Source organism: Mytilus edulis, chromosome 4 (genome assembly GCF_963676685.1).
Source record: "Mytilus edulis chromosome 4, xbMytEdul2.2, whole genome shotgun sequence".
NCBI lineage: Eukaryota > Metazoa > Mollusca > Bivalvia > Mytilida > Mytilidae > Mytilus > Mytilus edulis.
The window spans coordinates 31,582,192-31,608,896 of record NC_092347.1 but is presented as its reverse complement, the minus strand read 5'-3'; the positions used below and the strand labels follow the sequence as shown (position 1 = coordinate 31,608,896).

General features: G+C 31.5%; 1 protein-coding gene across 7 annotated transcripts in view; it reads left to right on the top strand.

Moving 5' to 3' along the window:
* LOC139519441 (alpha-2-macroglobulin-like) overlaps positions 1-26,705 on the top strand; it is a 99,028-nt gene that overhangs the window by 3,109 nt on the left and 69,214 nt on the right. For all 7 annotated transcript variants that reach the window (XM_071311541.1, XM_071311539.1, XM_071311538.1 and 4 more), the window contains 7 exons: positions 18,440-18,597; positions 20,716-20,922; positions 23,021-23,073; positions 23,917-23,989; positions 24,757-24,870; positions 25,579-25,663; positions 26,058-26,187. In XM_071311541.1, the coding sequence (XP_071167642.1) occupies positions 18,440-18,597; positions 20,716-20,922; positions 23,021-23,073; positions 23,917-23,989; positions 24,757-24,870; positions 25,579-25,663; positions 26,058-26,187 (820 nt within the window). The remainder of the gene's footprint in view (positions 1-18,439; positions 18,598-20,715; positions 20,923-23,020; positions 23,074-23,916; positions 23,990-24,756; positions 24,871-25,578; positions 25,664-26,057; positions 26,188-26,705) is intronic.

Below are 26,705 nucleotides of genomic sequence, written 5' to 3'. Positions count from 1 at the left end.
TGTCTGTGCAATTACTCATGAACCGTTCATCCAAAGCTTTTAAAATTTTAATATGTTGTTACTAACAAAATGAAGGTCAAGTTCAAGAATGAAGAGTTTGACTTTTACCATTCAGGAGTTATGGTTCTTGAAAGATAAAAAAAATGTCATTTCCATTCATGTTGTTGCATTTATTTATGAACCATTCAACCTAAGCTCTTTCAAATTTTAATATGTTGATACTGATGACAATATGCAGGTCAAATTTGATATTGACGATTTTCACTTTCACCGTTAATCAGTTATGGTTTTTCTGATATTGCCAGGACACAAATAAATGTTAATAAATCCGGTGTCCTGTCGTTGTGACAGCCTCTTGTTTAGGAATATTTCCATGATTTCTGATATATATAAATATTACTATATTTGAATAGGATTGTTGAGGACCATATATCCCTTTTGTATCGTTTGCCTCTCTGACATATTGACGATAAAATAATGACAACAGGTTGAAGTACATGTATAAAAATATTACAATATTTAATAAGAAATGTTGAGGACCTCTTGACATGCTTGACAAAGCTAGTCTCTTATCTCCTTTGGATTAGAAAATAATGTTAATGAGTAATCGAGAGAGCCAGAAATTGACTTGGATTTTATCTTGAAGACAATTAACCCACTATCAGTATTGATAAACAGATTTTCTTTAGTATTTCACGGTCCCTTGGGTATCCAGATCAGTATTACATGTATTTGCACTTAAAAACTGATATGAAAATCTTAAAAACTCTGAAAATTTGTCTTTTTTTTATTATTATTTAAACTTATGAGCTTACCTGAGAAAAATTGTTAAAGCAATGATTTTACATCTCAAAACTTTTTGAAGTATTGTAAAATAAAAATACTTGTACAAGTAAGTTTTATAGAAAATTAAGGGGAGATTATTCAAACATTACTTGTACAGAATAGAATAGAATAGAATATTTTTATTTACCAAATTAGGGCCCCAGGAGGGCATATAGCATACAGACAATATTATTATAAACAATAACATATGCAATACACAAACAATAAAAGATATGTAACAAGTGTTATAAAAATAATAAAATAAAATAATATAATATACCACAGAAAATACACTCAACAAAATAGTAGCAATGTATTATTATTCAATGAATACTATGTTGACCTTGACTCAAGTGCACCCGGTAAGTGTATTTTCACTTTGAAAAGACAAACATGAGGCATTAGTAGTTTGTGCGGAGAAATCTCAATATAAAAAAAACACAACAACAACAAAAAAACAACAATTAAGGAGGCTCGAGGGTATAAAAATTTCAGAAAAAAATCAAACATTTGTTTTTCATTACAAGTTTTATTTATTTCCTTTTGTAGTTGTTACTTTATCATATGGTACAAAAATCATTCAAAACAATCAATTCGTGTTGCCCCCAGATGACTTTCAAAATGTATACATCATTGAAAAAGTTCCAAATTATCTCCCTTTGGTGGAAAAATGCCATTTTTAGCTCACCTGGCCTAAAAGGCCATGTGAGCTTTTCTCATCACTTGGCGTCCGTCGTCGTCGTCGTCGTCGTCGTCGTCGTTAACAATTTTTCAAACATCTTCTCCTCTGAAACTACTGAATGGATTTGAATGAAACTTAACATGATTGTTCCTTAGTATATCCTGCACAAAATGTGCGCTTCGATTTTTGATCCGTCAAAAAACATGGCCGCCGTTACTTAAAATAGAACATAGGGGTCAAATGCAGTTTTTTGCTTATATCTCAAAAACGAAAGCATTTAGAGCAAATCTGACATGGGGTAAAAATGTTCATTAGGTCAAGATCTATCAGCCCTGAAATTTTCAGATGAATCAAACAAACCATTGTTGGGTTGCTGCCACTTAATTGGTAATTTTAAGGAAATTTTGCAGTTTTTGGTCATTATCTTGAATATTATTATAGATAAAGATAAACTGTAAACAGCAAAAAAGATCAGCAAAGTAAGATCTACAAATAAGTTAATATGACCAAAATTGTCAATTGACCCCTTAAGGGGTTATTGTCCTTTAATGACAATTTTTCACAATTTGTTCATCATATTTGCTAACTTTAAAAAATCTTCTCCTCCGAAACTACTGAATGGATTTGGTTAAAACTTAGCATGGTTGTTCCTTAGATTATCCTGCACAAAGTGTGTGCTTTGACTTTTGATCCGTCAAAAAACATGGCCGCCGTTACTTAAAATAGAACATAGGGGTCAAATGCAGTTTTTGGCTTATATCTCAAAAACGAAAGCATTAAGAGCAAATCTGACAGGAGTAAAAATGTTCATTAGGTCAATATCTATCAGCCCTGAAATTTTCAGATGAATCAAACATCCAATTGTTGGGTTGCTGCCACTTAATTGGTAATTTTAAGGAAATTTTGCAGTTTTTGGTCATTATCTTGAATACTATTATAGATAAAGATAAACTGTAAACAGCAAAAAAGATCAGCAAAGTAAGATCTACAAATAAGTTAATATGACCAAAATTGTCAATTGACCCCTTAAGGGGTTATTGTCCTTTAATGACAATTTTTCACAATTTGTTCATCATATTTGCTAACTTTAAAAAATCTTCTCCTCTGAAACTACTGAATGGATTTGGTTAAAACTTAGCATGGTTGTTCCTTAGATTATCCTGCACAAAGTGTGTGCTTTGATTTTTGATCCGTCAAAAAACATGGCCGCCGTTACTTAAAATAGAACATAGGGGTCAAATGCAGTTTTTGGCTTATATCTCAAAAACGAAAGCATTAAGAGCAAATCTGACATGGAGTAAAAATGTTCATTAGGTCAATATCTATCAGCCCTGAAATTTTCAGATGAATCAAACATCCAATTGTTGGGTTGCTGCCACTTAATTGGTAATTTTAAGGAAATTTTGCAGTTTTTGGTCATTATCTTGAATATTATTATAGATAAAGATAAACTGTAAACAGCAAATATGATCAGCAAAGTAAGATCTACAAATAAGTCAATTTGACCAAAATTGTCAATTGACCTCTTTAGGAGTTATTGCCCTTTAAAGACTTTTTTCACAATTTGTTCATCATGTTGACTTACTTTAAAAAATCTTCTCTTATGAAACTGCTGTATCAATTTCAGCCAAACTTAGGCTAAATGAGTTTCAGAGTTTCAGAGTATCTAGTATAAATTTTATATTTCATTTCCTTGTATGTCAAGAAACATAGCTCCTATGGCTAAAATAGAACATAGGAGAAAATGATTTTTTTTTGCTTTTGAAGAAAATAGGACGATTCAAAGAACATTTAAATAAATTGAAAAGCCAAAATAATCATTGATGAGAGATTAAACCAAAAAAATTCAGGTGAGCGATTCAGGCTCTTGAGAGCCTCTTGTTTGGCTCTAAAATTGAAATATCTTTTTCAACTCATCGGTGACCTATCTTTTTAGCTCACCTGGCCTAAAAGGCCATGTGAGCTTTTCTCATCACTTGGCGTCCGTCGTCGTCGTCGTCGTTAACAATTTTTCAAACATCTTCTCCTCTGAAACTACTGAATGGATTTGAATGAAACTTAGCATGATTGTTCCTTAGATTATCCTGCACTAAGTGTGTGCTTCGATTTTTGATCCGTCAAAAAACATGGCCGCCATTACTTAAAATAGAACATAGGGGTCAAATGCAGTTTTTGGCTTATATCTCAAAAACGAAAGCATTTAGAGCAAATCTGACATGGGGTAAAAATGTTCATTAGATCAAGATCTATCAGCCCTGAAATTTTCAGATGAATCAAACAAACCATTGTTGGGTTGCTGCCACTTAATTGGTAATTTTAAGGAAATTTTGCAGTTTTTGGTCATTATCTTGAATATTATTATAGATAAAGATAAACTGTAAACAGCAAAAATGATCAGCAAAGTAAGATCTACAAATAAGTTAATATGACCAAAATTGTCAATTGACTCCTTAAGGGGTTATTGTCCTTTAATGACAATTTTTCACAATTTGTTCATCACATTTGCTAACTTTAAAAAATCTTCTCCTCTGAAACTACTGAATGGATTTGAATGAAACTTAGCTTGATTGTTCCTTAGATTATCCTGCACAAAGTGTGTGCTTCGATTTTTGATCCGTCAAAAAACATGGCCGCCGTTACTTAAAATAGAACATAGGGGTCAAATGCAGTTTTTGGCTTATATCTCAAAAACGAAAGCATTTAGAGCAAATCTGACATGGGGTAAAAATGTTCATTAGGTCAAGATCTATCAGCCCTGAAATTTTCAGATGAATCAAACAAACCATTGTTAGGTTGCTGCCACTTAATTGGTAATTTTAAGGAAATTTTGCAGTTTTTGGTCATTATCTTGAATATTATTATAAATAAAGATAAACTGTAACAGCAAAAATGATCAGCAAAGTAAGATCTACAAATAAGTTAATATGACCAAAATTGTCAATTGGCCCCTTAAGGGGTTATTGTCCTTTAATGACAATTTTTCACAATTTGTTCATCATATTTGCTAACTTTAAAAAATCTTCTCCTCTGAAACTACTGAATGGATTTGGATGAAACTTAGCATGATTGTTCCTTAGATTATCATGCACAAAGTGTGTGCTTCGATTTTTGATCCGTCAAAAAATATGGCCGCCGTTACTTAAAATAGAACATAGGGGTCAAATGCAGTTTTTTGGCTTATATCTCAAAATCGAAAGCATTTAGAGCAAATCTGACATGGTGTAAAAATGTTCATTAGGTCAAGATCTATCAGCCCTGAAATTTTCAGATGAATCAAACAAACCATTGTTGGGTTGCTGCCACTTAATTGGTAATTTTAAGGAAATTTTGCAGTTTTTGGTCATTATCTTGAATATTATTATATATAAAGATAAACTGTAAACAGCAAAAATGATCAGCAAAGTAAGATCTACAAATAAGTTAATATGACCAAAATTGTCAATTGACCCCTTAAGGGGTTATTGTCCTTTAATGACAATTTTTCACAATTTGTTCATTATATTTGCTAACTTTAAAAAATCTTCTCCTCTAAAACTAATTAACCAAATTCAACCAAACTTCAACTGAATGATCAGTAGGGTGTATAAAATAAAATTTGTGCTTTATTTTTTATTTCGTCAAAAAACATGGCCGTCATGGCTAAAAATAGAACACAGGGTAAAATGCAGATTTTGGCTTATATCTCAAAAACTCCAGCATTTAGAGCAAATAAGACAAGAAGTTAAAGTATTTAATAGGTCAAGGTCTACCTGTCCTGAAATTTTCAGCCAAATTGGGTAACTGGTTTTTCAGGTATAATGCCCCTGAATTGACGATTTTAAAGAAATTTTGCAGTTTTTGGTTATTATCTTGAATATTATTATAGATACAGATAAACTGTTAATAGCAAAAATGTTAAGCAAAGTAAGATCAACAAATAAGTCAATTTGACCAAAATTGTCAATTGACCCCTTAAGAAGTTATTGCCCTTTAAAGACTTTTTTTCACAATTTGTTCATCATGTTGACTTACTTTAAAAAATCTTCTCCTTTGAAACTGCTGTATCAATTTCAGCCAAACTTAGGCTAAATGAGTTTCAGAGTATCTAGTATAAATTTTATATTTCATTTCCTTGTATGTCAGAAACAAAGCTCCTATGGCTAAAATAGAACATAGGAGAAAATGAATTTTTTTTTGCTTTTGAAGAAAATAGGACGATTCAAAGAACATTTAAATAAATTGAAAAGCCAAAATAATCATTGATGAGAGATTTAACCAAAAAAATTAAGGTGAGCGATTCAGGCTCTTGAGAGCCTCTTGTTTAATATAATTTCCATATAAGCTGTACTTAAACTAAATTATTGTAAAATTTTAACGATTTCTGTAATAAATTTCTTTTTTTTATTTCGATATTACCTTTATTTCTCCTATTACTTCAACAGAAAAAAACCATCTTTACAAAAATGTATGCTTCTTTTGAAGGCAGATTGTGAGCGCAAATGAACGGTGACCCCACTTTTTTATTTTATTTTTCTATCAACTATAAGATAAAGTTCATTCATAGAAAAATATAGAGAAATCCTATATAAATGATTTAGACCCGCGAACCCCCTTAAGCACTTGTACATTTGACTATGTGGTATACTGCAAATAACAAGTATATTTAATAAAGGATATTTAATATGACTTATCTGCAGAAAGCACCAAGAGTCGGTGCTTAAAGGGAAGTCCCTACTTGTACTTAATGCAGATGAGTCAAACTCCTAAATTATTAAAATATATTTTAAAAACATATTTTAAGATTATAGATTCTGTGTCCAGCCAGCAAGGATCATCAAGGGGCGGTGCCAGAGAATTTGAAATTCTTCTTATGATCTGTGCAGGCTTAACAGGGTATCCAAATTCATATTAAAGAGTTATAATGAATTAGTTATTGCAGATTAAGTTGTCCTTCAATTCTTAGTATCTTTTATATATTTATAAAATGCAAATAGTACATTGGGATCCTCATTATTCATTATCCAAATTAATTTGTTAACAATATTTAAATTTTGAAAGTTTGGACATGATTTTAATATATTTTGCATCAATTCCTCTCTTTTTAATAAATGCGTGTCACATTGAAATAAAAAATGAACTTCATCCTCAACCTCACCTGAGGCCACGGTTTTTTAATTTGTTGGTTTACGGATTTTCCCCATGAAAAAGTCGGGTCGGTCGGTCGGGAAAAAAAAAGAAAAAAAATCATCTTTGAAGACAAAAAAATATGCAAAATCAATATATATTTCACCTTTCTAGCAATATGTTTGTTATGCTATTTTATCATCATTTCTAAAATTTTAGTTCGATGAAATATTATTGCTCAGCTGTTATAAACTACGCATGACATTGTCTAGTAATTTACAGTAAAAAAAAGGGGATGCACGGACAAAGACGAAATTAAATCCATACCTGTCAACTCACCCGTTTTTTGCGGGTGACACCCGTTATTTTCACCTCTCACCCGGGAGTTTTTCTTTACCCGGCGGGTGGCCCAAGACCACAATTAATGACCCCGCTTTTCGTTGTCCACGAATATAGTTCCTTTTAATTAGAGTGTATTTTTCCTTAATTTTTTTTCTTTCCTTTCCTCACTCATTCCTTAAATCTTTTTGGGTGGAAATGAAAGAAGAGAGGTCAAATAAATTTTTGGAGGTTGTATTTTAACTGATTTTGATATGGAATGAGTGATTAGGTCAAGTGCAAAAAGGTGATATTTACAGTTTTCGGAACATCTCTTGACTTGTCAATAGGGGTATGGATGTGTATTGGCTAAATTTGTAAAAGTGATTGCTTCAATCTTTCTGAATTTTGGATATATATTTGGACTAGGACAATACATTACACACACAAAAAATTGGACAAAAGTGCATGGTGCAATTTTTTTAATGATGCAAAAGGTTATAAAGAACTGATAGAGGAATTAATTGTGGTCTGTGGCCTAAGAGGTGCATTTCAGCAAATTTAGAATTTTTACTTTGGCATCTTTTCTGAATGATCTATTGGTATTGATTTGTCAAACTATATGAGAAGAAATGATTTTCACTTTCATTTGATAGAAATTTTGTGAAAAAGTCACTTTTCAGGTTAAATGCCTAAAATGTAGCTTTTTCACTTTTTTCACTATTTTTTCAAAAACAGCATGCTTAATTTCTCTCTGACAGTATTTTTCTGATATCTATTTGTGTTTGTGGTATTTATTTCAGTTGTTTAACTTATTTGTGAACTCTGAACACAAAAAAAAGTAGATAAAAACATAAAAAGAGTGCAAAATGTGCTGTTTTAATAGTCTAAGTCTAACGGTCAGTATACACAGCAGGTGAAATGTGAAGTTCTATGCACTTAAAAGTTGTATTCCAAAACAGATTGCACTGAACCTACATCAAAAACACTTATTACTGGTTGCTTAACCATTTCTGTTTCACAGACTACCTTTACTTTCTTCTGTTGGATAGCTAGTGGTTTAAATATTGGCCTTTTGAGGCTGACATTTCATTCAGTTTTTAAACAGTAAAGTTAATAAACTTTGCATCAGACCATACTGTCTGCATATATAGTTGAAAGTGACAGTCTTGTTACATCCAGGCTCCATGTTTTATCATATCTGAGCACAGATTTTAGCAAAAAGAAGTATATCTCCATCTCCCATATCATTTATATGCTTTTAAATATGCAAATGTGGGGAACGGCCTAAACTGGCAATCTGTTTTTTTAAGCATAACATTGCTAAAGACCATTTTATCCACATGCGTTATGCTATTTGAAACTTATATTTCCATCAAAAGTACATTTATAACCTGTTAAAGTTTGTTTGATAACTTAACAACTTCAGAAAATTATGGTAAGTGAAAAATATTACATTTGATATAAGGCCTCACCCTAATTGAAAACCTCTATTTTTTGGCACAGGCTCATATAAAATTAACTTCTGGCCATTTTGCATAAGTCTGATACATGAAATATGCTTTCTGTTGCTTTAAATAGATGTTAACTTATACATAGAGACATTAAAAAGTGTTAGTTTTGGTATCTTTTGGTTTTTAGAAGCTCAAATTTGATAGTTTTAATTGTTCTAATTCAACGCCACAATTCAGCACCCAAAATTCAGATATAAAAAATGCCACATTTTTTTTATTTGGTATCATATGGCTTTGAAACTTTGTAACCTGTTTTATAATATACTAAGCTTGAATCATGCCAAGTTTTATTAGAATTGGTCAAGTTTTAGGCCCCTAATAGGCCCAAGACCACAATTAATGACCCCGCTTTTCGTTGTCCACGAATATAGTTCCTTTTAATTAGAGTGTATTTTTCCTTAATTTTTTTTCTTTCCTTTCCTCACTCATTCCTTAAATCTTTTTGGGTGGAAATGAAAGAAGAGAGGTCAAATAAATTTTTGGAGGTTGTATTTTAACTGATTTTGATATGGAATGAGTGATTAGGTCAAGTGCAAAAAGGTGATATTTACAGTTTTCGGAACATCTCTTGACTTGTCAATAGGGGTATGGATGTGTATTGGCTAAATTTGTAAAAGTGATTGCTTCAATCTTTCTGAATTTTGGATATATATTTGGACTAGGACAATACATTACACACACAAAAAATTGGACAAAAGTGCATGGTGCAATTTTTTTAATGATGCAAAAGGTTATAAAGAACTGATAGAGGAATTAATTGTGGTCTGTGGCCGGGTCCCGGGAATTTCTAACATTACCCGTTTCACCCGGATTTCTGACCGGAATTGTTTCCGGTATTTAGAAGTAATACGACCTTCGGTTTTATCGGTCTTTTTCAATGTAACCAAAAGTCAAAATGTAGGACTGTTTACCTGAGCTACGTACCGTGTAAATTAATGTTCTCTGACAGTGAAATAGCTTCAGGTTATTCCTGTGGAAAAACTAAAACCACCCAAATAGTAAAGAGGGCCCTTTCAGTTGAAAATAACAAAGTGGTAGTTGAAAACAAGCCAAGATTTTTTGTTTTGTCAAAACTTGCTAAAACATTACTGGTTTTGCCAAACAGCAATACAGACAGTGATAGGGCATTTTCTTTAGTAAAGAAAATAGCTACAGAGTTTAGGGCTGATCTTAATAAGGATACACTGTGTGCTCTTCTTTCTTGTAAAATGAATACACATTTGCATTGCTATGAACTGAAACCAAGTGCAGTTCTTTTAAAGAATGCCAAGTCTGCTACTATGGAATATAACAATAGTCTGAAATAAACTTGTATACATGTTCTAACTGTTTCATATACATATTGACTATATAAATTATATATAAACATATTTTTGTTCTTCAATTGAGCCCGCAAAATGTCGTACGCGTTATGACCTGAGATTTTTTTTCTCAATGCAGGTCATGACCTGACTTTTCATTTTCAGAGGTTGACAGGTATGTAAATCATCATTTCAGAAACAAGAAAAATAGATTCGCGTAGCTCTTAATCAATTCCAGAAAACTTGGTAAATAATGATCTTCAAGCACGAAAACTGATAAAGAAAAAATGCATAAACGTCGTACGAAAATAAGTTTCAACACACGTGTCAAAAACCTAATAGAATCGTCCACTGGAAAAACGATATCGGGTTAATCTGTTGTCTTGCATTCCCGTTTTTTTATCCAAATGAACGACATTTTTTTTATTACCTATAAAAACAAGAAAATTCCTAATGATTTGTTAATATTCAGTTCTTTAATTTGATGCCTTCACCCTGTCCACATTTGGACAAGTCTATTTCTATGAGATGATGCATCTTACGGACTGATGACAAATAAGGTAAACGAACTTATTGTGTAATTGGTTTTAAACACAAGTTTCGTTCCGCAAAATTATTTGCGCAAACGACATTTCAAGGTCAGTTATAATTGATTTGTCTATATTTAGAAACGTAAACTGGAAGGGTTTTTTTTCACACCAGAAAGTGTTGTCAATTTTGTTAGTGATTAATGCATTTCATTTCAGGAAAAAAAATATTTTAATTATTTTTCAGGGATAATGCATTTGTTAAGGTCGGCGGGAATAAAAAAGCGTGAAAAGTGAATTTTATTTTTATTCTGGAAATCAGCAAAATCGGGTCGGCGGATCCGTAAACCAATAAATTAAAAAATCCTGGCCTGAGGTGCACCTGAGACAAATTCGGTTTTGTCGAAGAGTACCCTGGTATCTACCAGATTCAATTTGCAATTTGTGAGCAGATATTCTTAATCTAGTAATACATTTCCTTTGCTCAAAATGTTGAATTATTGACAAATAATTTTCAAAACCGAAGTTGCATTTGAATGTTACATAAGTTCGTAGTTTACCATCTTTATGTATATCTAGCTGTTTTTTCCACAATGCAGTATAGTATCCCTTAACAATCTGACCACAGTGTAGTTTAAATGTTGAATATTTTTCAGGAATATGCTTTTCTATGCCTGACATTTTTTCCCTTAAAATATTAATTGATCCATACCAAGAGGTTTTTTTTGTTTCAAATAGCTTTTTAGAACAATTATATGCAGCTTTTAACAAGGGAAATGATGAGCCAATATTTTCTAAACGATGCCAATATCCTAAAACATGTTTGACTATATCATAGTGAAGTGGAACTAATTCAGACAAAACTGCAAAGTTTGTACTTTTTCTATTAACACCTAAAATATATTTGCAGAATTTAATATGAAGTTTTTCACAAAGTATCCTTGAGTAAATTGTATCCACCGATATGTTTTCTTTTTTTAAACGTGCAGTAAAGGGATTGAAATATCCCCAAATTTCACACCCGTATAAAAGTATAGGCTTTATTGTATGGTCAAAAACATGAATTGCATTTTTAACAGTTGGATTATGCACTAAAAAATCATTACATAGTTTAAAGTATGCTTTTAAGGCTCTTTGGTATAAATCATTCTGAGCATATGAAAAAGAACATGATGCATTAAATTGGATACCCAAATATTTATAATTAGATACACACTCCAGCTCATATTTGTTGAAAATAAATTTTTGAGAGATATGTCTGCCTGCCTTGTTGAATATCAACACTTTAGTTTTGTTAGTATTTATATTTAAGCACCAATCGTTGCAAAAATCATGAAGTTTATTTAATTTCTCTTGTAGTCCTTCTGTTGAGTTAGATAAAATTACAATGTCATCAGCATACAGAAGGCAATGAATGAGTTTGCCATCCAGCATAATTGGATCTCTGGTTTGTGTAAAATAATCTGGAAGGCTATTTATAAATATTTTAAACAAGTTAGGACTCAAGTTGTCTCCTTGTTTAACACCAAGCTTTGTTTGAAAGAATTCAGTTATTCTATCATGTATTTTTATACAAGATATAGTTTCAAGATACATATTCTTTATAACGCTATAAAACCTTGAACTAACCCCAATCTCTAACAGCTTAATTCTAATTCCTGTATGTATTACTTTATCAAAAGCTTTATGAAAATCAACAAAGCAAGCAAACACTCTCCCATCCTTAGTATTACAGTATTTATCAAAAATACATTTTAAAACAAACATATGGTCAGATGTTCTTGCCTTTCTTGTGAAACCTATTTGACAATCATTAATTACATTATTTTCTTCTAAAAAACTATCCAACCTTATATTGAGTATACTGTTAAAAAGCTTACCAATTGCATTAGTGATGGTTAGTCCTCTATAATTATTTGGGTCAGTGACTTCACCTGACTTATGTAATACTGTGATATAACCTTCGGTCCAATTTCTTGGGTATAAACCATGAGACAGACAAGAATTAAATAATTTCGAAAGAGACGATAGTAAAACATTTTGACTGTGTTTAATCATATTGTTTGAAATGTTATCCAAGCCTGGTGATTTGTTACAACGTAGTTTAGAAATGGCAAAAGAAATTTCTTTCTCTGTTATAATTTTATCAAGATTATTAAAACAAACATTTTTTTCAAGATTATCTAGCTTTTTTTCCAACTTAGCCACTCTGTCTTTGAATGAATCATGTAATTGATATAATCCATTGAAATGTGAAACCCACGCAGATGGTGCCACAGCAGAACTATGATCCTTATTATCATTGTTTTTTAAATCATTAATTAACCTCCAATAAGATTTAGGATTGTCATCATGTAGATTCTGTAACTGCTCAACAAGTGATTTTTTATATTCTTTATACTTAAGGGGGCTCGCGGGTCTAAATGAAATTTTTTATTTAATATAGGATTTCTCTATATTTTTCTATAAATGAACTTTATCTTATACTTAATAGAAAAATGAAATAAAAAAATGGGGTCACCGTTCATTTACGCTCACAATCTGCCTTCGAAAGGAGCATACATTTTTGTTAATGTCCTTTTTTTCTGTTGAACTAATAGGAGAAATAGCGGCAATATCGAAATCAAAAAATAACTAAATTACAGAAATCGCTAATATTTTACAATTATTTAGTCTATGTACAGCTTATTCAAAAACAACAATAAAAAATATAGGTCACTGTAATATCTGTGATTATTCCAGGAACGTCACGCACAAACCTTCGGGACAATTACTTGTTACGTAACGTCGCTACAGCGATACCAATTGTATATTTGTCAGACATTATTAAATTACTATCTGAACCATCAAGTCTTGCTCAGATCTTTCAATGGCGACGAGGATTAAAAAGCAGCGTAAATAAAGAGAAAATTTACCAGAACACAGAATTGAAAGAAGATAGTGCTAAAACAAGGAATTAAAAGAAGATACTGATAAAATAGAGATTATGGACCGAGGAGAGCCCCAGCAGATAACGGTAATTACGGAAACTAGAAATTTACGATCACAACCGTTTATACAGTCGGATGATCAGATATCTACAGGAAAACATTGGGAAGAATGGATGGAAAGTATAGAGAGGGAATTTAGATATTTCAGGATAACAGAACCTGCAGATAAAAAGGATGCATTAATCATTTATGGAGGAAAAGATATATCAAGATTGGAAAGAAGCCTAAGAGATGAAGAAGGAGAAGATGAGTATAAAGTCTTAAAGAACAAATTGAATAAATATTACTTGCCAAAGAAGAACAAACATCATGCCAGGTATTTGTTTTTAAAAATGAAGCCATTTAGAGATGAATACACAGTAACATATGTAATGAGACTGAGAGAAAAGGCACATGCGTGTGAGTTTGAAGCTACATGCGACGAAAGAATATTGGAACATTGTATTCAAACCATAACCAATCAGGATTTGATAAAGAGGGCTATAAGCAAAGGATGGAATTTAGATAAATTTGTAGAAGAAGCAGGACAGATGGAAGACACATGTTTACAGATGAAGGATATGAAAGGAGATCACAGAGACATAGGTACAAGTTCCATAAATAAAATACAAAGCAACAGGTCAAGCTATAATAGGTCACAGGATTATATAACCAAGTCTAATTGTGGTTATTGTGGATTTGAACATTGTGAGGGAAACAAATGTCCTGCATATGGTAAACAATGTAGAAACTGTGAGAAATATAATCATTTTGCATCAGTATGCAGAACGGAAAAGAAAAAACAACAGTACAGAGCTGGCAATTTTAGAGGAGAAGGAAGAAGTGTAAAGAAAACAACGGAGGACACGATTGATACAGATTCGAATACAGATATATCAGATTATGATGAAGATGAAGATTATTTTGGAGGAACGACCAAACATATAATGAAAATACGAAAGGTAAAGACCATACAAGGCAGTAGAGACATGGACAAAACAGTGACAATAAGAATAGACGACGTAGATGTGAAGGTGGAACCTGATAGTGGCGCTGATGTAAACGCAATGGATGAAAATCAATTTGTAAAATTTCAGAGCAAAACATACGGCAATCCAGTATTAGAAAAGAGTAAAATCAAGTTGAGCACACTGCAAAATTCATTACCAATCAAGGGAGAATTTAAAACTATCATAAGAAACAAAACATGTGACACAGAGACAAAATTCATTGTGGTAAAAGGAAAAATCAATTCTCCACCCTTACTAAGCAAATCCACTCTGATTGAGCTAGGGATGGTACAGATTAGAACTGATGGTTCTTTTGTAAAGAAAAACCAGTTGAGAATACCAGACAATAGACCACCTTTCAACTCTAAGAAACTTGCTATTGATAAGGGATTTAAACACTACCAAGTCACACCAGGACGCCAAATAGCAAATACAGAAGTGAACTTATTTAGAAAACCCATGAACAAAACACAGCAAATAACAAAGTTAAAAAAGAAAAACACTAAAACAGCTAAGCAGGAGATTAATAGAAGATATCACTCAAATTATATGAGGAGATAAATGAAAGAGACAGACAATGCAAGGAGAAAATCAAAGGGTATGCTGAAAACAGAAACAGGAAGATGGAGAAAATGGGCCCCCCGCAAGACATGCGCGGGAGGGGGCAGTGGACATACAAAATTATGGGCCCCCCGCAAGACAGGCGCGGGAGGGGGCGGATAAAGAGAACTTTGGAAAAGTCAGGAAACCAGGACTGAAACATAAAGCAGAAGAACCAGGAGACTGATACAATTTAGTGAACATTAAAGAGACTATTATAATTTATACAAATTGAGAAAGTGAACATCTATATTTTATTTATTACAAAAACATTAGTGAACAATACAGTGACTGTGATAATTTAATTAATGTAAACAAACTTTATTTTACACATTTTAATTTACATTTATAAAGTCATTTTCTAATTCAAAGTTAAGGAGGAATGTAATATCTGTGATTATTCCGGGAACGTCACGCACAAACCTTCGGGACAATTACTTGTTACGTAACGTCGCTACAGCGATACCAATTGTATATTTGTCAGACATTATTAAATTACTATCTGAACCATCAAGTCTTGCTCAGATCTTTCAGTCACCGATGAGTTAAAAAAGATATTTCAATTTTTATGCCAAAAAATGGCATTTTTGCACCAAAGGGAGATAATTTGAAGCTTTTTCAATGGCATCTACAGTTTAAAAGTCCGCTGGGGCCAACACGAATTGATTTTTTGGAATGATTTTTGTACCATATGATAAAGTAACAGCTACTTAAGGTAATCAATAAAATTTGCAATGAAAAATTAATGTTTAATTTTTTTCTGAAAATCTTATACCCGCGAGCCTCCTTAAATTTTCTTAGTTTAGAATATTGCTTATTCAGCTTATAATAGTGACCTCTCACTATTGGGTCATAAGGAAATTTGGAATATATTTTACCGTAACTTATTAATTTGTTTTGGAGATGGCACAAATCTCCATCAAACCATTTTGTTTTTATACGACCGCAAAATTTGAAAAATTTTTCGTCGTATATTGCTATCACGTTGGCGTCGGCGTCGTCGTCGTCGTCGTCGTCCGGCGTCCGAATACTTTTAGTTTTCGCACTCTAACTTTAGTAAAAGTGAATGGAAATCTATGAAATTTTAACACAAGGTTTATGACCACAAAAGGAAGGTTGGTATTGATTTTGGGAGTTTTGGTCCCAACATTTTAGGAATTAGGGGCCAAAAAGGGCCCAAATAAGCATTTTCTTGGTTTTCGCACTATAACTTTAGTTTAAGTGAATAGAAATCTATGAAATTTTGACACAAGGTTTATGACCACAAAAGGAAGGTTGGGATTGATTTTGGGGGTTTTGGTTCCAACAGTTTAGGAATTAAGGGCCAAAAAAGGGCCCAAATAAGCATTATTCTTGGTTTTCGCACAATAACTTTAGTATAAGTAAATAGAAATCAATGAAATTTTAGCACAAGGTTTATGACCACAAAAGGAAGGTTGGGATTGATTTTTGGAGTTGAGGTCACAACAGTTTATGAATTAGGGGCCAAAAAGGGGCCCTATTAAGCATTATTTTTGGTTTTTGCACCATAACTTTAGTATAAGTAAATAGAAATCTATGAAATTTAAACACAAGGTTTATGACCATAAAAGGAAGGTTGGGTTTGATTTTGGGAGTTTTGGTCCTAACAGTTTAGGAATAAGGGGCCCAAAGGGTCCAAAATTGAACTTTGTGTGATTTCATCAAAAATTGAATAATTGGGGTTCTTTGATATGCCGAATCTAACTATGTATGTAGATTCTTAATTTTTGGTCCCGTTTTCAAATTGGTCTACATTAAGGTCCAAAGGGTCCAAAATTAAACTTAGTTTGATTTTAACAAAAATTGAATCCTTTGGGTTCTTTGATATGCTGAATTTAAAAATGTACTTAGATTTTTAATTATTGGCCTAGTTTTCAAGTTGGTCCAAATGGGGGTCCAAAATTAACTTTGTTTGATTTCTTCAAAAATTGAATAAATGGGTTCTTTGATATGCCAAATCTAACTGTGTATGTAGATTCTTAATTTTTGGTCCAGTTTTCAAATTGGTCTACATTAAGGTCCAAAGGGTCCAAATTAAACTAAGTTTGATTTTAACAAAAATTAAATTCTTGGGCTTATTTGATATGCTTTATCTAAATATGTACTTTGATTTTTGATTATGGGCCCAGTTTTCAAGTTGGTCCAAATCAGGATTCCATATCAAGTATTGTGCAATAGCAAGAAATTTTCAATTGCACAGTATTGCACAATAGCAAGAAATATCTAATTGCACAATATTGTGCAATAGCAATTAATTTTCAATTGGAGTTATCTTTCTTTGTATAGAATAGTAGTTGATAATATATGTTGGAAATTTGCCAGACATGACTATGATGTCATTTTCTATTTTTATTTGCCAATAACTTTATGTAAATAACTTCATTGGAAATTTGCCAATATAAAATGTTGCTGATGAAGCTTTTTTTCCTTATCTTATCTAAAATGTTTTAGATAATGTATGTTGGAAATTTGCCAGACATGACTATGATGTCATTTTCTATTTTTATTTGCCAATAACTTTATGTAAATAACTTCATTGGAAATTTGCCAATATAAAATGTTGCTGATGAAGTTTTTTTTATTGTTTTATACAATAAACAATGTATATTCACTTTTACTACCAACCAATCTTTACCATTCAGTGATAACAAGCACTTTATTTTACATTTTAATATTTTATGATGTATTTAAAAGAGTAGTTATTGTTGCAAACTCCATTAGAAATTTGAATTGATTTCAGTTTTGGAAAAAGGGAAACGGGGATGTGAAAAAAAGGGGGGGGGGGGGGGTTAAATTTTTCTCATTTCAGATTTCATAAATAAAAAGAAAATTTCTTCAAACATTTTTTTGAGAGGATTAATATTCAACAGCATAGTGAATTGCTCAAAGGCAAAAAAAAACTTTTAAGTTCATTAGACCACATTCATTCTGTGTCAGAAACCTATGCTGTGTCAACTATTTAATTTTAGATTTAAATAAGAAGAAATCTTTAATTGATTTGTAAAATCTTGACATTTGTTTTGTGTAAAAAAAACCATGTAATGTCAAAAATTTGATCACAATCCAAATTCAGAGCTGTATCACGCTTGAATGTTTTGTCCATACTTGCCCCAACTGTTCAGGGTTCGACCTCTGCGGTCGTATAAAGCTGCGCCCTGCGGAGCACCTGGTTTTCACATGTCGCACCGTATCTCAAAAACAATTCTTGATTATGGCTTAAAACTTTAAACACTTCTTCGTTATATTAATCTTAATATCTGTATACTTTTTGGTGATGATTCAAAATTTTATTTTTGAGTTATTGAGTATTTTGTAAAAAAGGGGGAGGTTTTTTTTTACATGTCGCACCATATCTCAAAAACGATTTATGATTATTGCTTAAAACTTTACACATGTCTTTGTTATAATAATCTAAAGATCTGTATCTGTACAAGTAGTACCCCAGACTGAATGTTATGCATTCAGATTCCATCATTATTTTAAAGATGAAAATATCTGGCTTGGTAATCTTTATAACAACTTTCTATGTTAACATTTATTATATATATTTTATTATCTTTATTTTTCAGTAAGTACTTGTTCACAGCACCTCGTAATTTATGGCAGGGATCAAGAGAAGAATTTTGTATATCCTTCCATGATGATAAAGACATACAAGCTAATTACTTAGTAACACTGTCTTTGGCTGACGAAAGTGATGTTCTCTTGGGAAATGGAACTACTAATGGTAACTTATTATTACACAAGATATTACTGAACATTTTGCTAAATTTTATTTGCTTTTTTTTATACGCCTGTCAAAATTTTGACGGGACGTATTATGGTATACAAATGTCCTGTGTCCGTCCGTCCGTCTGTCTGTCTGTCCTGCGTAAACATGTCGCACCGTAACTTGAGAACGACTTGTCCAAATTTCATGAAACTTAACATAGTTGTTTCTTATGATGGTGAAAATAAGATTAAAACTTTTTGAGTTACGGCACTTTGTAACTAAAACAGGGGTGTGTTTTTTTCACATGTCGCACCGTATCTCAAAAACAATTCTTGATTATGGCTTAAAACTTTAAACACTTCTTCGTTATATTAATCTTAATATCTGTATACTTTTTGGTGATGATTCAAAATTTTATTTTTGAGTTATTGAGTATTTTGTAAAAAAGGGGGAGGGTTTTTTTTTACATGTCGCACCATATCTCAAAAACGATTTATGATTATTGCTTAAAACTTTACACATGTCTTTGTTATAATAATCTAAAGATCTGTATACTTTTTGGTGATGATTCAAAATTTCATTTTTGAGTTATTGAGTATTTTGTAAAAAAGGGGGAGGTTTTTTTAACATGTTGTGCCGTATCTCAAAAACAATTTATGATTATTGCTTAAAACTACACATTTCTTTGTTTTATTAATCTAAACATCTGTATACTTTTTGGTGATGATTCAAAACTCTATTTTGGAGTTATTGAGTATTTTGTTAAACAGGGGAGGATTTTTTTACATGTCGCGCCGTATCTCAAAAATAATTTATGATTATTGCTTAAAACTTTACACACTTCTTTGTTATATTAATCTAAAGATCTGTATACTTTTTGGTTTTGATTAAAAATTTTATTTTAGTGATATTTAGTTTTTTGTAAAAAAAAAACAGGGTTGGGGGTTTCACATGTCCCTCCATGTCTCAAAAACAATATATGGTTATTGCTTAAAACTTTCTCAGATACTATTTATGATTATTGCATAAAACTTCCACACAAGACGTTGGGCATATCATGCGCTCATGGCGCAGCTGTTTGTTTTAAAGGCTGTACAATGACCTTTTGTTGCCAATTTTGGTCTCTGCTCAAAAGTTATTCCTAGCTTACTTATTGTGGTATGGTAATCCTTCATTAATGAAGGCAGTACAGTCATCTGTTGTCAAAGATTCACAATGATAAGATCGGAACTAAAAAAAAATTCTGTGTATATATATATATTGAGCTTGAAATTTGAAGGTAGCAATTTGATCTGAAATTCATGTAAAGACTTTCAATTCTAGAAAATTGATAAGAAATGCTTCATGAATCATGTGAATCCAGTAAAGAAAGTGTTGAGGAGGGTTAGACATAAATGCTTGACTAAAGGGGGCTAGTTTATTCATACCGAAATATTATTGAAAGTAAAATGAACCATAACCATGTGGGCATTGCTACTGGTAACCCTATTTATTTGGGTTAGTTTTCTATGCCCCATCTACCATGTCTACGTTAGTAGAGGAGCATTATGATTTCTGGTCTGTACATCTGTTCGTTTGTCCATCTATCTGTTCAATCGTTTATCCGTTCGTCCCACTTCAGGTTAAAGTTTTTGGTCAAGGTAATTTTTGATGAAGTTGAAGTCCAATCAACTTTAAACTTAGTACTCATGTCCCTATGATATCTTTTCATTTTAAAGCCAAATTAAAGTTTTGACCCCAATTTCACGGTCCATGGAACATAGAAAATGATAGTGCAAAGTTCAGGTTAAAGTTTTTGGTCAAGGAAGTTTTTGATGAAGTTGAAGTCCAATTAACTTGATACTTAGTTCACATGTTCCCTATGATATGATCTTTCTAATTTAAATGCCAAATTAAAGTTTTGACCCCAACTTCACAGTCCACTGAACATGGAAAATGATAGTGCAAGTGGGGCATCTGTGTACTATGGACACATTCTTGTTTTTAATAAATTTTGAAGTATTTTTTTAAAACTCTAATTATTCCAGATTCAAATAATTCCTTGTATGAAATAGTGTAAATGCAGCAAAACAAACATTTTTTCTTGTCCTGTATTATTTACTATAATTTCAAGGAACAATTTTCTGTTTATAGAGGATGGCAGAGTATGTCACCATTTTACAGTTCCTGACTTAAGTGGGAAACATAAGCTTACTCTACAGACAGAAACAACCAGAGTTCTAGAGACAGGTGTCTCAACTACTGTCACCAGAGTAGATACTACCGAAGTGGAGATTCACGAATCAGCTCTAGAGACTTTTATACAAACTGATAAACCTATTTATAAACCAGGGGAGACAGGTAAGTTAACATAACATATACACAACACATTCTTCCATTTCTGTCACATCATTGAAATTCTTATCCTATTTACAGACCAATGGAGGATTTTTACTTTATAAGTACAACCTACATGTACACTAGTACTCCACTCCATCTTAATTTAACTACTCAAGAATTGTCAATATAACTCTCTATGCAAACTAATGAACTTTTTAAATCATTTAATGAACTATTGCAAATTCATAAATTATTTCAAAGTTTTTATGAATGCAAATTATGCAACATGGTGAACATTGCAATAATAAGATCTCCCATTTTGATATTTGACATATTATATATGTCTGTATGCAGATTTTCCTGAAATCACAATAATTGTAAGTTCAGAAAGTTTTGCTATGTTTTTATATAAATTTGCAAAAATCTGTCTTCTGAGTCATAATCATACATGTATGTGGCTCAAGAAATATCATAATTTGAAGATCTTTTCAAACATGGACTTGATTGTAGCTTTCCATAGTAAAAACTTATAAATAAAAGTAGATTTGGGATAAATATCAACGAGTTAGAACCTCAATAAAACAAATTACTGTGGATTCATTCATTTTCTTGTTCAATTTTGATGGATTCATGAAACATTCTATTTTCATGGCTAATCATGGTTTTGTCAAAGTCTACTGTGTACAAACCTTTAGAAAGATGTGTACTTCCTTGAATAATACCTGCCAACTGTCACTATTTGCTGGGGATTTCCTCCATGGAGGCTCCCAAATTAAAATTTTGAAAGAGCAATTTTGTCCATAATTTTAAATAAAACAATTCATTTTACAATGGCTATTGTCTTGTTAAAGTCTGAAGAAGCCAAAAAAAACCAACATTAAAATGTATTTGGAGCCCCCTTGGAGGTTTTGTAGGAAAGTAAGAGGGTTGTAACATCTTGCACGTAAAAACCCCATGGGCATTTTGAAAAGTTGGCAGGTATGGAATATTCCTTAAGTTTGAGTTTCCCCTATTCTCAGGAAACCCCTAATAATAATGAATACACAGTATTTTGATTAGATAATCTATTGGTCACTTTTAAAAAAAAACAGTAAACTTGGAAAAGGATAGCAAATTAATTTGACATTTGACAGCAAAGTGTATTGGAGGGCAAAATAAGACAAAAATATGGTAAAAACTGTTTCTAGTTTTATCATGTGAATATTAAATATCAAATTGTCAATGACAGCTAGGTCATTTAGTTAATTTACAAAACAAAGTGATAGTAGTAAAACCAAGATTTATCCAGATTGGAGACTTGACTTAAGTGAGCAATTAACCATGTTAACTTTCAAGTGTATTGAAGCTTTTAAAACAAAGTACTAGATGTAATAAAAGGAAACTGTTACAAAGTACATGATAAATTTGCAAAATCAACAATAAATTGAAGAGTTTATGATATATAGTTCAACCATATTTTATGGTTCAGAAACTAAACAAAAGATGAAACACAAGTTTTACAACTTAGTAATGTCTTCTAAAAAAAAAATGTTTTTTGCACATGTACGAAATGCAGAGGAACAGTTTAAATATAAATTTCTTTAAATAACTATAACAGGTGGGAATCCAGGATTTGATGGAAAAGGGGGGAGGAGTTTGGGGGTACTGAAATGGTTTAAGGGTACCTTACATTTTGTTTGGCAACATTGGCTGTAAATTAAAAATAATTATATATTTGTTTCTTTTTTTGAGGGAGAGTGTAGGGTTTATGTACATGTACGTTGGACAAACCTAAATCGGCACTTGTTTAAGAAAAAATTCTCCAGCCTCCTGCAATCCAATGTATTTCCAGTGACTAGCGACTATTTTCATTAATTTATCACACAAAGAAGGTTACAATAAAGACAAATTACTTAGTTCAAAAGCCCTCCTCCTGATCATTACTTCAACTAACTTATCTCCCAAAGATCACCAAGAAAGCCTGCTTTTCTACATTTTCTTCAACAAAAAAAAAATTACAATGAGGTTATGATTTATCAAAACCTCTTTTCAGACAAAATCCCTCAAGTTTCCCGAAGAGGTATCAACAAAGCTTTGTACTTATCCTTAATAGCATGAGCAACTTATTTTCTGTTTACAGTAAAGTTCCGAGGAATGACAATAAACAAAGACTTGAAGCCATGGACAGGCATGGTAAGTTGTTTTACTGCATATTGATCTAGTACATTTGAAAAGGATCTAGTGCTTTGGTCACTGATGACGGCTGGAAAAATCTAAGCTATGTATTTGCTTAGCGGGTACAGTTAGGTGATGAGGATATAGCATACATGTAAATATAAAAAAGAAGATGTGGTATAAACTCTTCACAAGAGACCTAATGATACAGAAATTTACAACTTTAGGTCACCCTAAAGCCTTCATCAATGAGCAATGACCATACCGCATAGTCATCTTTTAAATGTCCTGAAAATACAAATTTATGTAAAACAATTCAAACGAGAAAACTAAAGGTCTAATTTATGTACAAAATAATAAATGAAAAATAAATTTGTAACATAGCAACAAACAACAACAACTGAATAACAGGCTCCTGACTTTGGACACTGACACTTACATACAGAATGTGGTGGGGGTGCTTTATAGTAATTGTTTGTTGGTAAAATAGAACATACAACAGTAGTTTTATATTTTTTTCATAGTAAATGAATGCAATACTCCAATATTCTTATGAAATTAATGTTATTGCATTCTTCTTGGTATTTTTCATACAGTTCATCCATCTTTTTTTCCATTCTTTTCATGTGATAAATTTAAAGATAGGGGGGTTGTCTACACTTTTTATGGCAAATTATATTGCAGTTTAAAGAAATATATTTAGATATTGATCGTTAAAAGTTCAAATGTCTTCTTTTTTTTATATCAAATTTTACACTATCCAGGAGTGAAAATCTAGATTGCCTTGTCTATTTTAATGTTTTTAGAAGATTACACGTTGAAAGCTATTGTACAAATTATTTCTTTTGACATATGATTTAGCTGCCTCTAGTTACAGTGAAGAATCCTGGTGATGTCCGTGTAATGCAGTGGTTGAATGTAGAAAATAATAAAGGTATGAAATATTTTGAAAGAAGGCATTTATTTGAGGAGAAAAAAGTTAATATTATTCAATTTTGTGATAAGTCACATGCTTAAACCTTGTATATAGGGTACATGTACAAATACTTTTAATTTTGAAAACACGAAAAACTGATATAGAATATAAATATCTTGTTTTCTTTAAGCAGTATATTAAGATATACAGCCTAGTGTATATATGAAGTTACACTTGTAGGGAAAATAAAGACAGTTTGATTAAGTATAATTATTTTCTTTTAGTTATATTAATTTCAGCATATATTTGAGATACATGTAGATTCTCTTTTAATGTTTATTGTTCCCATATACACTGGTTGATAAAATCAGGAAATAAAATTTCAACTACAACATGTACAAGAGTTGGTAGTTATCAATGCTGTAAACTTTGAAAATACATGTATTAAACTTAATATCCAACATCTAATGCAAAGATGGCACCACATTTAATGATATTACATATATATTTTAACTATAACAAAATAAAATGTGTCGCACATGTATACATGTATGAAACAAACAAAAAAATCAACATATCACACTATCTCATTAGTGATTAGTTACACATATTATACAAGAGATAGTTGTCACATATGCAGTGAACATCAGTAGAAATTGGTTACACTTATTACACAATAATTGTTAAAATATATGTATTAGATATCGATAGGGATTGGTAACACATATCACACAGGAGATAGTTGTCTCATATGTATTAAATCATTATGTTTTATTTTTCTGAAGGATTATTAAGTTTTGAGATGCCACTATCAGAAGACCCACCTTTAGGAGAATGGAAGATTACTATGTTAGTTGAAGGAAAAGAACATGTACAACCATTCACAGTTCAAGAATATGGTAAGAATTAAAGAAATAAAAATATTATTGCTGGTGTCCAGAAAAAGGAGATATTTCAATTATTTATTGTTCTGACTTGATGGCTTTAGGAAGATTTTCAGTTCAGGAATATGGTAAGAATTAAAAAAATAAAAATATTGTCGACTGACTTTTAAAACATAGAATGGAAAATGTCAAAACTTGTTGTTAGCAATAATTGGGTCATTATGACCTACATTATACACTTGGGGGACTTTGATAAGTGCTACATTTGACTATTTTTACCATAACTTACAGAATATATATCAAAGACTTTTCACAACTAGAGTTCACTTGCATGTACAACACTATTTGGCTACTTTTAAGCCTAAATAATTGACATGATATATAAAAATGAAAGAATGGGTAAGATTGCCAAATTTCACACTTGAGGGAGTTGACTTATTATCTTAAATCATTTGGTCACATGCAGAAGATTATAATATGCTGTTCTAAGATTTTTTTCAAATTTCAGGGAATTACATTTTATGCTTCAGTGACAGTACTGGTAGTTAAACTTCTGCATCTGCTTCTGATGGTTACAAGTTGTGGATTTGGTATATGTGGCTTTGCTATATATACTTATGATATAAAATTGGCATTAAAGTAATGCTTTAATTTGGAATGGGCAGTTAGAAACTTGTGAATAAATTTTTAAATCACAATTGATTTTGTATATATTTATTTTAGTGTTGCCCAAATATGAAGTCACAATCACAGCTCCAACATTTTTATTACCTACAACTGAAACTATTCAAGGAACAGTTTGTGCCAAGTGAGTATTGACTTGTTTAAGGTACCTTATAAGGTTTTTTAATGACAATGTTTTCCAGAATTAATTGTATGGGGGGGGGGGGGGGGGGGAAGGAAGGCACTTTTATTAAAATTGATGGGTGGTGGATATTTAAGAAAGATTGCTTGAACAATTAAATGAAACAAATTTAAAATGTATGCATGGTGGGGTCAAATAAAAAGTGCACCCCCCCCCCCCCCCCCCCGTCCCCCTCATACATTTATTTTTTGGAACAGCCCTCAGGGTTTTTATTACAATTATTTATAAGGTTTTTTCTTGAAAAAAATGTTTGTAATTGTTTGTAATTTAGTGTTAAGCATTTTCTTACCATGCACCAAAACATGTTAAAAGAAATTGTATGTTACTTTATAAATAGGTATACATATGGCAAACCAGTCAAAGGGAAAGTAGAATTATCTGTGTGTTTCCAAGATACCAGTCCATACTTTTACTACTACCGCAGCAGAGATAATTCAGAAAGACCATGTGCCACTAGAATAATGGATGTGAGCTTCTTTAAAATCAAGACAATAAAATATTGACAAAGTTATACAGTATATGTCTTATCATACATGCTTTAAAAATTTTCCAGTTAGAAGTAATAAACATTCCAGTGGGCAGATTATTTGTACTTAAGCAAAATTTCTGATTTTGATTTAAGGGCAATTTTTTACAAAATTATAGTTTCATGATTTTAGTAAATTATTATGAAACATGAGAGACATGTGGAAAAAAAATTATTAAAAAGAAACATGCTATCTTCTTTGTATCTTCACAACTTTAGACAATAAAAAGGTTTTTTTCTATTTTGACAATGGTTTTACAGACCATTTAGAAAGTTTTCTTGAAAAATGTAAATACTATGAGATACCTGAAAAGGTAACCATGCCTGATTGTATGACCAAACAGATAACAAAAAGTTGTGTAAAACACAAGAAAAACAGCTATTGACAACACTGATTCAAAAAGTTCTGTTAGAAAAAACTTTCATGATTATTTCAATAATTGAATAAGTATAATGTGA